Source organism: Coregonus lavaretus (assembly GCF_964263955.1).
Source record: "Coregonus lavaretus genome assembly, chromosome: 11".
Taxonomy (NCBI): Eukaryota; Metazoa; Chordata; class Actinopteri; order Salmoniformes; family Salmonidae; genus Coregonus; species Coregonus lavaretus.
In genome coordinates, this window is record NC_139998.1 from 50,814,471 (window position 1) to 50,828,922 (window position 14,452).

Here is a 14,452-nt window from a genome sequence, read left to right on the forward strand (position 1 = left end):
ATGCTGCTTGTTGTTCCGTACTTGAAGATGCTGCTTGTTGTTCCGTACTTGAAGATGCTGCTTGTTGTTCCGTACTTGAAGATGCTGCTTGTTGTACGTACTTGGAAGCAGTTTGTTTCGATCATCTCCGGTGTCTCAGTCAGGCTCTTTCTAATGAGCTCTCTTTTGGAGGTTAGCGATACACTGTGGCCATTTAGGCTGCCAACTGGTTGGGCTACTCTCTGCCAGTCAGGAGTCATTTCCCATGAAGGCCTCAGGCATGCTGCACCTCCACAACCCAGTTCTCTGGGCCCATAAGATGTCTGTTGTGATTGACTGCCGGCCCCTCAGCCATGTCAGAATCCCCCCGTCACCCCAATGTTTACAGAGCTGCCCGAGCCGTCCTCTCAGAGTGAGACGGTGTCAAACGTGGCTCAGGCCCTGCTCTCTCGCTCCCTTCATGTGGTTATCGAGCCTGTTTACCTTAGAACCAACCATTCAGAGGGGAAAGCCAAACATGTTTAAACCAATTAATGTGATTAGCGTCTAAACTGTTTTCACAAATAATACCAAAGTTGTGTTCAGGAGAAGTTGAAGCTGTGTGTTTGACACCTCGGCTGGCTCCACGCCTTCCCACCCATACCTTCCTCCTTATCCTCCTGTTTTACTTCTATGCTCATCCATTTTTCTGAAAAATAAATAACAAAATTGTTTGTGACATTTTCGCTCCTTACAAAATAGCTTAAAAAGTTCTCACACGACAGCAGAGTATGCTTTACAACTTCAACCCAAGCCCCAGTCTTGCTTTAGACTTTGCCAACGTCTTCTCAGTAAGCTACTAGACCATGCACAGTAAATGCTCTGTGAGACAGTCAGTAAACCAATGTCCTGTGAATAATGTGCCCGTGCCCAGTGGTGGTAGCAGGGTGCCCCTGGTCAAAAGTAGTGCACTATGTAAGAAATAGGTGGCATTTGGGACTCACTGTGTGATCAGTGTGATAGAAGGAGTCAGGCACAGGAGGGTAAATCACTGAATACAGAGTTTATTCCATTGTTCACAATTGCGCTAGATAGCGACACACGAAAACAGGCACAGGGGAAACTACCTACCCTGGCAATACACGGTACGGGATACTCCAACAATATACAGGCACATGGGAAATATCTACCCCGGCAATACAAAGTGCGAGTAGCTCCACCGAGCTACACTATTCTCACAAGGACGCAAAGGGAACACTTATACACGGACTAATGAGAGGATAAGAACCAGGTGTGTGTAATTGACAACACATTTACATTTTAGTCATTTAGCAGACACCAGAGCGACTTACAGTGAGTGCATAATTTTTTTTATTTTTTTGAATACTGGAATCGAACCCACAACCCTGGCGTTGCAAACGCCATGCTCTACCAACTGAGCTACATCCCTGGGCCAATTGTGCGCCGCCCCATGGGTCTCCCGGTCGCGGCCGGCTACGACAGAGCCTGGATACGAACCAGGATCTCTAGTGGCACAGCTAGCACTGCGATGCAGTGCCTTAGACCACTGCGCCACTCGGGAAGACAAATGGAATGATGATATATGGAGCGGCAGTGGCTAGAAGGCCGGTGACGACGAACGCCGAAGCCTGCCCGAACAAGGAGGGGAGGCAGCCTCGGCGGAAGTCGTGACAGTACCCCCCCCTCCTTGACGCGCAGCTCCAGCAGCGCGCCGACCCCGGGGGGACGCGGAGCAGGGCGAGCCGGATGGCGACGGTGGAAGTCCTGCAACAGGGAGGGATCGAGGATATCCCTCACCAGGACCCAGCACCGTTCCTCCAGACCGTACCCCTCCCACTCCACGAGGTACTGAAGGCCTCCCACCCGACGCCTCGAATCCAGGATGGAACGGACAGAGTATGCCGGGGCCCCCTCAATGTGCAGAGGAGGTAGAGGAACCTCTTGCACCTCAGACTCCTGGAGCGGACCAACCACCACCGGCCTGAGGAGAGACACATGAAACGAGGGGTTAATACGGTAATCAGGGAGAAGTAATAACCTATAAGTGACCTCGTTGATTCTCCTCAGGACTTTGAACGGCCCCACAAACTGCGGGCTCAGCTTCCGGCAGGGCAGGTGGAGGGGCAGATTCCGGGTCGAGAGCCAGACCCGATCCCCCGGTACGAAGACCGAGGCCTCACTGCGGTGGCGGTCAGCGTTGGCCTTCTGACGACGCACGCCGCGCTGGGGGTGAACGGCGTCCCAACTCTCCTCCGCGCGCCGAAACATTGGAATGGCGTTAGGTTAGTAGAGGAGTGGCGGAGAGAGTTCTGGGCATATTCTGCCCATGGCAAGAACACCGACCACTCCCCCGGCCGGTCCTGGCAGTAGGAACACAGGAACATACCCACATCCTGATTTACCCGTTCCACCTGCCCATTTGACTCGGGGTGGAACCCAGAGGTCAGGCTGACCGAGAACCCAGACGTTCCATGAACGCCTTCCAGACCTTGGACGTCAACTGGGGACCTCGGTCGGACACTATTTTCCTCTGGTACCCCGTAGTGCCGGAAGACGTGAGTAAACAGGGCCTCCACAGTTTGCAGGGCCGTGGGGAGTCCGGGCAGAGGAAGGAGGCGGCAGGACTTGGAAAAGCGGTCCACAACGTCCAGGATGGTGGTGTTACCTTGGGAGAGGGGAAGATCAGTCAAAAAATCAACACTTAGGTGAGACCATGGTCGTTGTGGAACTGGTAAAGGTTGTAACTTACCCGCTGGGCGGTGCCAAGGTGCCTTACTCTGGGCGCACACCGAGCAGGAGGAAACATACATCCTCACGTCCTTAGCCAAGGTAGGCCACCAGTACTTTCCGGTCAGGCAGCGCACTGTACGACCGATACCTGGGTGACCAGAGGAGGGTGACGTGTGTGCCCAGTAGATCAGACGATCACGGATAAGAGCAGGCACGTACCGCAACCCAGCTGGACACTGAGGTGGAGATGGCTCTGTGCGTAACGCCTGCTCTATATCCGCGTCCATCGCCCATACTACCGGTGCCACAATGAAGGAGGCCGGGAGTATGGGGGTGTTGTCTCTGGGCCTCTCCTCTGTGTCATACAGCCGTAACAATGAGTCTGCCTTCACATTCTTCGTACCCGGGATGTATGATAGTGTAAAATCAAACCGGGTGAAGAATAGGGCCCACCTGGCCTGGCGAGGATTCAGCCTCCTCGCTACCTGGATGTACTCCAGGTTACGGTGTTTCGCCCCTTCGAGCCAATGCCTCCACACGGTCAAAGCTCGGACAACAGCCAACAGCTCCCGATCACCAACGTCGTAGTTCTGCTCTGCCGGGCTGAGCTTCTTAGAGAAGAAGGCACAGGGGCGGAGCTTGGGTGGCGTGCCTGAGCGTTGAGACTGGACAGCGCCTATCCCTACCTCGGACGCATCCACCTCCTCTATGAACGGTAGTGATGGATCGGGGTGGGCCAGTACCGGGGCTGAGGTGAACAGACCTCGCAGTTTGATGAAGGACACGTTAGCCTCAGCAGACCACGGAGCCGGGACGGCCCACCCTTCAACAGGGATGTAATGGGAGCTGCGACCTTGCCAAATCCCTGGATAAACCTCCGATAGTAGTTGGCGAAGCCAAGGAAGTGCTGCACCTCCTTAACCGTGGTTGGAGTCGGCCAATTATGCACGGCTGAAATGCGATCTCCCTCCATCTCCACACCTGAGGTGGTAATGCGGTATCCGAGGAAGGAGACGGACTGCTGGAAAAACATACACTTTTCTGCCTTGGCATAAAGGTCATTTTCCAACAGTCGGGCCAGCGCTTTGCGAACCAGGGACACATGCTCGGCGCACGTAGCGGAATACACCAGGATGTCATCGATGTAGACCACCACACCGCGACCAAGCATGTCCCGAAACACTTAGTTCACAAAGGACTGGAAGACGGATGGAGCACTCATCAAACCGTAGGGCATCATGTGGTCCTCTGTAGCTCAGCTGGTAGAGCATGGCGCTTGTAACGCCAAGGTAGTGGGTTCGATCCCCGGGACCACCCATACACAAACATTTATGCACGCATGACTGTAAGTCGCTTTGGATAAAAGCGTCTGCTATATGGCATATTATTTTTTATTATTATTCATAATGCCCCGTGGTTGTGCTGAATGCTGTTTTCCACTCATCCCCCTCCCGAACACGCACCAGGTTGTATGCACTCCTGAGATCTAATTTGGTGAAGAAGCGCGCCCCATGCATTGACTCAATCACTGAAGGAATGAGGGCGAGAGGATAACTAAATCACGGACTAATGAGGGGATAAGAACCAGGTGTGTGTAATTGACAAGACAAGACAAATGGAATGATGATATATGGAGCGGCAGTGGCTAGAAGGCCGGTGACGACGAACGCCGAAGCCTGTCCGAACAAGGAGGGGAGGCAGCCTCGGCGGAAGTCGTGACACACTGCCAGCCGACCTCGTGCACTAATAGCCGTCTCTACACGATTAGCACACTTTTCTCCACGGACCCATAACTCTAATTTAGCCCTAAATTCGTATTACGCTTAAGAAAGCAATGAAAGACTGATTATTTCCCTTCTACATAAATATATACATTTGGCCCATCAATAAGGGCTGTATTTGTTTTTAAGATGGCTTCTTCTCTGGGATTTGATTAAAACTCCACCTCCTCTTTTCAGTCCTATACATTTGATTACATTGCCTCTAGAATAATACGGCTCCAGTTTGTATTGTGTGGTCTGACATTTGTAGATGTTTTCCAAGCCCTCAGGTCGAGGAGGCCTGAGCAGGCACATTTCTCTGCCCTGTGTTGATGTAGCAGGGTGGGCTGGTCATCACGGACCACGGCATATCTCATGACATGCTTAAATGTACTGTACACTACATGTACACTGCATGCCAGATCGTGTGACATTGGTCCTCTGTTTCTGTGGAATATATTTCCTTTCCCACTCTGCATTGCAAACGACTGCCACACTGTGTGTGTGTGTTTGTTCGTGTGTGTGTGTGTGTTCATGTGTGTGTGTGTGTGTGTGTGTGTGCGTGCGTGCGTGTGTGTGTGTTCATGTGTGTGTGTGTGTGTGTGTGCGTGTGTGTGTGTTCATGTGTGTCCCTTCGTAAGTGACATAGAAGATCCTCAAGCACTTACAAATGATCCTGCTATCCAAACATCAACATACAAGACCAGAAGATTCCTTGGTCTCATCTGACTCACATAGTCATCAGCACAAAAGCTCCAAGCAACCCCAAAGAGACTCATGTTTCTGTTGTGATAAGTGGACCGCTTAAAACGCTTACACATAGGAACACATACACACACACACACACACACACACACACAACCCAGGTCATTCGACCCACCTCTACATGGCAGGCTTAAGTTTCCCCCTTATTAAATGGATCAGGCCCTGTGAATAGAGAGTCCTGTCTGTCCTAGCTGTGAATAGAGGCCTGTCTATCCTAGCTGTGAATAGAGAGGCCTGTCTGTCCTAGCTGTGAATAGAGAGTCCTGTCTGTCCTAGCTGTGAATAGAGGCCTGTCTGTCCTAGCTGTGAATAGAGAGCCCTGTCTGTCTTAGCTGTGAATAGAGAGACCTGTCTGTCCTAGCTGTGAATAGAGGCCTGTCTGTCCTAGCTGTGAATAGAGGCATATCTGTCCTAGCTGTGAATAGAGGCCTGTCTGTCCTAGCTGTGAATAGAGGCCTGTCTGTCCTAGCTGTGAATAGAGGCCTGTCTGTCCTAGCTGTGAATAGAGGCCTGTTTGTCCTAGCTGTGAATAGAGAGTCCTGTCTGTCCTAGCTGTGAATAGAGTCCTGTCTGTCCTAGCTGTGAATAGAGGGTTCCTGTCTGTCCTAGCTGTGAATAGAGGGCCCTATATACACGCACACACACACACGCTTCACTAAAGGTCAGGGGACAATAGAGAACAGCTCCTCCATGTCAGGTTTCAGTGCTGCCCAGGCCACAGAGTGAGACGACCCTGCTAGTCATTTTACATTACATTTACATTTTAGTCATTTAGCAGACGCTCTTATCCAGAGCGACTTACAGTTAGTGAATACATTTATTTTTTACTTTTTTATTTTTCTTTTTATTTATTTTTTTTATATTTTTTTTATACTGGCCCCCCGTGGGAATCGAACCCACAACCCTGGCGTTGCAAACGCCATGCTCTATCAACTGAGCTATATCCCTGCCGGCCATTCCCTCCCCTACCCTGGACGACGCTGGGCCAATTGTGCGCCGCCCATGAGTCTCCCGGTCGCGGCCGGCTGCGACAGAGCCTGGATTCGAACCAGGATCTCTAGTGACACAGTTAGCACTGCGATGCAGTGCCTTAGACCACTGCGCCACTCAGGAGTACAAAGTCCCCTCCCTACATGTGTGTATGTTTGTGTGTGTGTGTGTGTTTGTGTGTGTGTGTGTGTGTGTGTGTGTGTGCACGCCTCTCGCCCCTGATCGGGTAGGCGGGGCTGGCAGAGGTAGGCGGGGCCAGCAGAGCACTCAGATTGAGTAATAGGTTAGGGTTAGGGTTAGAGAACGGCAGAGCCCTCAGATAGGGTAACAGGTTAGGGTTAGGGTTAGGGGCCTGCAGAGCCCTCAGATAGGGTAACAGGTAAATGATTGTACAGGAAAGGGCCCTGATGCAATGCTCCTCAGTGGCTCCAAAGCCTCACATTGTTGTGGGCCATCCATTGCAGACATGACTGATATTGATGTCAGGCTGACCGTTGCCGCGTGTCCCTGTAAATAGTTAAGATGGATTAACTGAGCGGGATATAGGTTACATTGAGTTGTAGTGTACTCTACATGTACAGTGGTGCTCCATGTCGCTACAAGCTTCGTACACCTGTATTTGGGGAGTTTCTCCCATTCTTCTCTGCAGATCCTCTCAAGCTCTGTCAGGTTGGATGGGGAACATCGCTGCACAGCTATTTTCAGGTCTCTCCAGAGATTTTCGATCGTGTTCAAGTCCGGGCTCTGGCTAGGCCACTCAAGGACATTCAGAGACTTTTTCCGAAGCCACTCCTGCGTTGTCTTGGCTGTGTGCTTAGGGTCGTTGTCCTGTTAGAAGGTGAACCGTCACCCCAGTCAGAGGACCTGAGCACCCTGGAGCAGGTTTTCATCAAGGATCTCTCTGTACGTTGCTCCGTTCATCTTTCCCTCAATCCTGACTAGTCTCCCAGTCCCTGCCACTGAAAAACATCCCAACAGAATGATGCTGCCACCACCATGCTTCACCGTAGGGATGGTGGCAGGTTTCCTCCAGACGTGATGCTTGGCATTCAGGCCAAAGAGTTCAATCTTGGCTTCATCAGACCAGATAATCTTGTTTTTCATGGTCTGAGAGTATTTAGGTGCCTTTTGGCAAACTCCAGCGGGCTGTTATGTGCCTTTTACTGAGGAGTGGCTTCCATCTGGCCACTACCATAAAGGCCTGATTGGTTGAGTGCTGCAGAGATGGTTGCCCTTCTGGAAGGTTCTCCCATCTCCACAGAGGAACTCTGGAGCTCTGTCAGAGTGACCATTGGGTTCTTGGTCACCTCCCTGACCAAGGCTCTTCTCCCCCGATTGCTCAGTTTGGCCGGGCGGCCAGCTCTAGGAAGAGTCTTGGTTGTTCCAAACTTCTTCCATTTAAAAATGATGGCGGCCACTGTGTTCTTGGGGACTTTCAATGCTGAAGAAATATTTTGGTACCCTTCCCCAGATCTGTGCCTCGACACAGTCCTGTCTCTGAGCTCTATGGACAATTCCTTTGGACTCATGGCTTGGTTTTTGCTCTGACATGCACTGTCAACTGTGGACCTTATATAGACAGGTGTGTGCCTTTCCAAATCATGTCCGATCATTTGAATTTACCACAGGTGGACTCCAATGAAGTTGTAGAAACATCTCAAGGATGATCAATGGAAACAGGATGCACCTGAGCTTAATTTCGAGTCTCAGAGCAAAGGGTTTGAATACTTATGTACAGTGGGGGAAAAAAGTATTTAGTCAGCCACCAATTGTGCATGTTCTCCCACTTAAAAAGATGAGAGAGGCCTGTAATTTTCATCATAGGTAAACGTCAACTATGACAGACAAAATGAGAAAAAAAAGTCCAGCAAATCACATTGTAGGATTTTTAATGAATTTATTTGCAAATTATGGTGGAAAATAAGTATTTGGTCAATAACAAAAGTTTCTCAATACTTTGTTATATACCCTTTGTTGGCAATGACACAGGTCAAACGTTTTCTGTAAGTCTTCACAAGGTTTTCACACACTGTTGCTGTTATTTTGGCCCATTCCTCCATGCAGATCTCCTCTAGAGCAGTGATGTTTTGGGGCTGTCGCTGGGCAAAACGGACTTTGAACTCCCTCCAAAGATTTTCTATGGGGTTGAGATCTGTAGACTGCCTAGGCCACTCCAGGACCTTGAAATGCTTCTTACGAAGCCACTCCTTCGTTGCCCGGGCGGTGTGTTTGGGATCATTGTCATGCTGAAAGACCCAGCCACGTTTCATCTTCAATGCCCTTGCTGATGGAAGGAGGTTTTCACTCAAAATCTCACGATACATGGCCCCATTCATTCTTTCCTTTACACGGATCAGTCGTCCTGGTCCCTTTGCAGAAAAACAGCCCCAAAGCATGATGTTTCCACCCCCATGCTTCACAGTAGGTATGGTGTTCTTTGGATGCAACTCAGCATTCTTTGTCCTCCAAACACGACGAGTTGAGTTTTTACCAAAAAGTTATATTTTGGTTTCATCTGACCATATGACATTCTCCCAATCCTCTTCTGGATCATCCAAATGCACTCTAGCAAACTTCAGACGGGCCTGGACATGTACTGGCTTAAGCAGGGGGACACGTCTGGCACTGCAGGATTTGAGTCCATGGCAGCGTAGTGTGTTACTGATGGTAGGCTTTGTTACTTTGGTCCCAGCTCTCTGCAGGTCATTCACTAGGTCCCCCCGTGTGGTTCTGGGATTTTTGCTCACCGTTCTTGTGATCATTTTGACCCCACGGGGTGAGATCTTGCGTGGAGGCCCAGATCAAGGGAGATTATCAGTGGTCTTGTATGTCTTCCATTTCCTAATAATTGCTCCCACAGTTGATTTCTTCAAACCAAGCTGCTTACCTATTGCAGATTCAGTCTTCCCAGCCTGGTGCAGGTCTACAATTTTGTTTCTGGTGTCCTTTGACAGCTCTTTGGTCTTGGCCATAGTGGAGTTTGGAGTGTGACTGTTTGAGGTTGTGGACAGGTGTCTTTTATACTGATAACAAGTTCAAACAGGTGCCATTAATACAGGTAACGAGTGGAGGACAGAGGAGCCTCTTAAAGAAGAAGTTACAGGTCTGTGAGAGCCAGAACTCTTGCTTGTTTGTAGGTGACCAAATACTTATTTTCCACCATAATTTGCAAATAAATTCATTAAAAATCCTACAATGTGATTTTCTGGATTTTTTTTTCTCAATTTGTCTGTCATAGTTGACGTGTACCTATGATGAAAATTACAGGCCTCTCATCTTTTTAAGTGGGAGAACTTGCACAATTGGTGGCTGACTAAATACTTTTTTTCCCCACTGTAAATAAGGTATTTCTGTTTTTAATTTTTTCTAAATTTGCTAAAAAATCCAAAAACCTGGTGTCGTTGGTCGGCGTGAACTCATCCAGCTGTGTGACTGATATAGGAAGAAGGGTAAAGAGTGGGAGCAGACTCAGTCACAGAGGTACTGGATATGGCTTTATTGTACCACAGTTTACTGTACTGTATTGTACTGCTGTTTACTGTACTGTACTGTACTGTACTGTACTGTACTGTACTGTATTGTACTGCTGTTTACTGTACTGTACTGTACTGTACTGTGCTACTGTTGACAGTACTATACTACTGTTTACTGTACTGCACTGTACTGTACTATTGTTTACTGTACTGTACTACTATTGACAATACTATACTACTGTTTACTGTACTGTACTGTACTGTACTGTACTATAATGTACTACTGTTTACTGTACTGTACAGTACTACTGTTTACTGTACTGTGCTACTGTTTACTGTACTGTACCATTGTTTACTGAACTGTACTGTATTGTACCACTGTTTACTGTACTGTACTGTACTGTACTGTACTGTCCTGTACCACTCTTTACTGTACTTCACCACTGTTTACTGTACTGTACTGTACCACTGTTTACTGTACTCTACCACTGTTTACTGTACTGTGCTACTGTTTACTGTACTGTACTGTACCATTGTTTACTGAACTGTGCTATACTGTACCACTGTTTACTGTACTGTACTGTACTACTGCTTACTATACTGTACTACTGTTTACTGTACTGTACCACTGTTTACTGTACTGTACCACTGTTTTACTGTACTGTACCACTGTTTACTGTACTGTACTACTGTTTACTGTACTGTGCTACTGTTTACTGTACTGTGCTACTGTTTACTGTACTGTACTGTACTGTACTGTACCATTGTTTACTGAACTGTACTGTACCACTGTTTACTGTACTGTACCACTGTTTTACTGTACTGTACCACTGTTTACTGTACTGTACTACTGTTTACTGTACTGTACCACTGTTTACTGTACTGTACTGTACTGGACTGTACTGTACTGTACTGTACCACTGTTTACTGTACTGTACCACTGTTTACTGTACTGTACTGTACTGTACTGTACTGTACTACTGTTTACTGTACTGCACTGGCCACTGTTTACTGGACTCTACCACTGTTTACTGTACTGTACCGCCTTCATCTCATATTGATCTACTCACCCTCCCTCTCTCTCTCCCTCTCTCTCTCTCCCTCTCTCTATCTCTCCCCCTCTCTCCCCCCCTCCCTCTCTTGCTTCCTCTCTCTCTGTCTCTTTCTCTCTGTGTTTTCCTGCTTGTGTGTGCATGTGTCTGTGTGTGCATGTGTCTGTGTGTGTCCATGTTCTCCTGTGTGTGTCTATCCATCTATCCTCTCCTAACAGTTTGAGGGCTGCAACAAGGCCTTTTCCCGCCTGGAGAACTTGAAGATCCATCTACGTAGCCACACGGGGGAGAAGCCCTACCTGTGCCAGCACCCCGGCTGCCAGAAAGCTTTCAGCAACTCCAGCGACCGGGCCAAGCACCAACGCACTCACCTGGACACGGTCAGCACACATGGAGACAGCCTCCACTGGTTCTACTCTACTCTCCTCTACTCCCACATCCCATGGCCTCTCTGCTGTAGATCATAGATCATGTCTATTAGTCATGGTTCTATCCAGACACTTACAGGTGCCCTAAAATAAGTGGAATGGGGCGATGTTGATGTTTGAACTCTGATCGGAGTGATCTGGTTTGTTGTAGAGTTAGAGTGTATGTTTGGGCATCCCTAAAGTAGTATCAAACTTTTTTGTTTAGGATAATTGAAGCTGCTTCTCACATCATTGGAAGAAGAATGGAATTGTACACATTAAAGCGTTAGTGCCTATTACCAAGCTTAAAGCCGTTTCCAATCTTTGACAGTGTCACAGTTCAATTATTGAAACGTTAGTCAGTGAGTTACACGCCATTCTCAATCACCCACACTCCCTCCCACCGGTGGCATGACATGCTACAGATAATTAAAATATCCCTTTCATTATGCAGCGTTCAGAACAACTGGGAGCTCGGGAAAAAAAGAGCTCCGACTGGGAAAGTTCGTTTTGAACGGTCATCCAACTCAGAATTCCGACTTTCCGACCTTAAGATCACAGAAGTCATGATTTGACCTAGTTTTTTTTCTGAGTTCCCAGTTGTTTTGAACGCGGCATTAGTCCGACTCGAGTCACACTATGTAAAATAACCAGCTGTTTGGTTAGCGTTGAGCGTTCTGCTCAGACAGGGCCTTGCCTTGTCTCTCTGCTACAGTGGGGAAAGCAATGACTGTGTATAAAGGAAAAGAAAGCCTGAGTCAGCCACTACTCACTTCTCCTGTCTGTTACTCCTCCAACGTCTTACTTTATCACAGTCCACAGGCCTCAGCCAGACTTAGCCACCCAGCCGCACTACCATCTACACACTACCAATTACACAGCCAGTCCCAGACGCTGATGGCCGCGCATTAGCGCCCTGCCGAGAGTCTAATTTTGCCGCTTGCCACCCTGCCAAACGCACTTTGGGGAAAAATAATTTTCAACTGTAATGATATTTTTACTAGACAGAAGTTTTGTTGTTTTTTTCTCTCGCTCGCTCTTTTCTCCACTTGTCGGGTCTGTATTGGTGTAGCGTTGCGTAGGAATAACAAACAGGACAGGGATTAGTGGTGCTGAGAGCGGTTTGGAATAACCTGTTATTTACAGAAAAGAGCGAGGTACGAACAGAGAGCTAATAAAGAGGCGTATCGCCTTTCACTTTAATGGCTGCCTTATATTCCGCTGTACATAGAGAGAGAAAACATAGACACAAGGGGAAAATCTCTCCATCAAGGGGCTGCATGCAGTGTTTTCTTTGCTAATATTGTGTAACGTTGAGGACATTTAATGACAGGGGGTGCAATCATTTTTTACACCACCGTTGTAGTGATGTTGCTTTGGTGATCACGTTTAGTGCCCCTCACATGTTTTGGTACAGTTTGCACTATAACTTTACTAGATCTTTATAAACCTTATCACGAATGTCATCTTTATGTCATCAGTCTTCTATGGAGCACCAAAATGCTGCTTTATATTCGGTTTCTTTTAGTAGGCTACTTCAAATATTAAGTAAAACGTAATATATAAACTTAATACTCCTTCGTATTTTCTCTTCTCTCTCTCATTCCTTCTCTCTTGCCTTCAATTTCTTCAGTTACTCTGTGTATTCTCAGCTGAAAGGTAGGAGGCTATTTTTGCTTTCTTATTTCATCACATTTCATTCCTGTTCTGTGTCTTTATTTTTGCATTTTTGTTCTTGATTTTTTTTAGTACTATTTTGCAAAAGAATCAAATGCCTAATGCATACATGTTCTTGTGGTTTTATATGAATCAATATAGCAATGTTAGGTTGCTTTGACTCGTGGTTGTGGGTTTCATTGCGCTGTCATTATAGAATAAATAGTTGCTTTGAATCACATACTTATCATGTACTTATCATATATTTGTCATGTTCTATAGAAACCGTACGCATGCCAGATCCCTGGCTGCACCAAGCGCTACACAGATCCCAGCTCTCTACGCAAACACGTCAAGATCCACTCGGCCAAAGAGCAACAGGTGCATAGAAAGGTAAGACATCCATTTAAGGACAAATGTATTTACAGCTGTGCCATACAGGTTGCAAAAAATTAGGGAAGAGATTTTTGATGTGCCGATTCCATGATACAGGGCTTATGAACTGATACACAAAACAACGCTGGATTCAAAACTTCGAGTTTTTCCATTTAAATTACTATACAAAAATATTGCAACAAATAAGATGTTATTTATATGGGGGATACAAACATCTCAGCTCTGCAGATTTTGCTGTGAAGAGACTGTGATGGAAAATTTCCACAACAAGACAGAATCATTAGATCACTTGTTTTGGTACTGCCCATATGTAGCTTGTTTTTGGTCGCAGTCCTAGGAATGGCTGAAAAATCACAACATGTACTTAAAGCTATCTTTTCAAATAGCACTGCTGGGTGACTTGAAAAGCCATGTATATTTTAAAATAAGACAAATATATGTATGGGGGATTGGAAATGATGCAAACAATTACATTGATAGAACCCACAATCTATCTGCGATATTAAAACTGATCTACATCCTAAAAATAAAATACAAAATAAAATGAAATAAAAATCTTAAAAGCCTCCCATATATCATACCAGTGGAGACTCATGCCCCTTTAAATCGGAGGAAGGGCTCATTGTAATGGCGTGAAAGGAATTAATCGATCGGTATACCATTCCAGCCATTACTTTGGACCATCCTCCTTTTACCAGCCTCCACTCTCTTACACTGTACATATTTTGACCAGGAACTGAGAGCATGTTAGGACTCTTGTTGATCTTGTCATGCCACATGCGTCACAAATTGATAGTTGCCATGGCGCCCTAGTAGCAGCCTAAGCAGAGAGCACCTGTATATACTGGATGTACATTTAGTTATTAAGTGTTTTTAATTGTTGTTTTTGATCAGCTATTTTGTTTTTGATAACATTTAGTTGTTATTACATATATCTAGTGGTTTTAACCCACAGATTTGTAGATTGACTGGCAGGTCAACTCTTTTTGGCTTGGCTAGCTAGCTTGCTAATGTTTTTGTTTAAATTATGCATCTGGACACAGTACCAGCTTTGAATTTCACCTGGCTGCTGGGTCCTGATCCTCTGAGAACATCATTTGAGGAGTCACCTGAAGCTTGAGATGAACGGGAGATACACTAGAGAATGCAGTGCTGAGGCAGAAGACTTGTAGTGAGGACGACTGGCTACTACTTTGAACTGTGTGTGGTGAGCTTTCTAGCGCCCAGAGCTGCTGAGGCATCAC

The 14,452-nt window shown here is 46.9% G+C and overlaps 1 protein-coding gene across 1 annotated transcript in view; it reads left to right on the forward strand.

Moving 5' to 3' along the window:
- Positions 1-749: 749 nt before the first annotated feature.
- glis1b (GLIS family zinc finger 1b) overlaps positions 750-14,452 on the forward strand; it is a gene marked incomplete at its 5' end in the record, with an annotated part of 50,690 nt that continues 36,987 nt past the window's right edge. The window contains 3 exons of the mRNA XM_084172095.1: positions 750-809; positions 10,968-11,129; positions 13,095-13,205. Coding sequence (XP_084028221.1) covers positions 750-809; positions 10,968-11,129; positions 13,095-13,205 — 333 coding nt within the window. The remainder of the gene's footprint in view (positions 810-10,967; positions 11,130-13,094; positions 13,206-14,452) is intronic.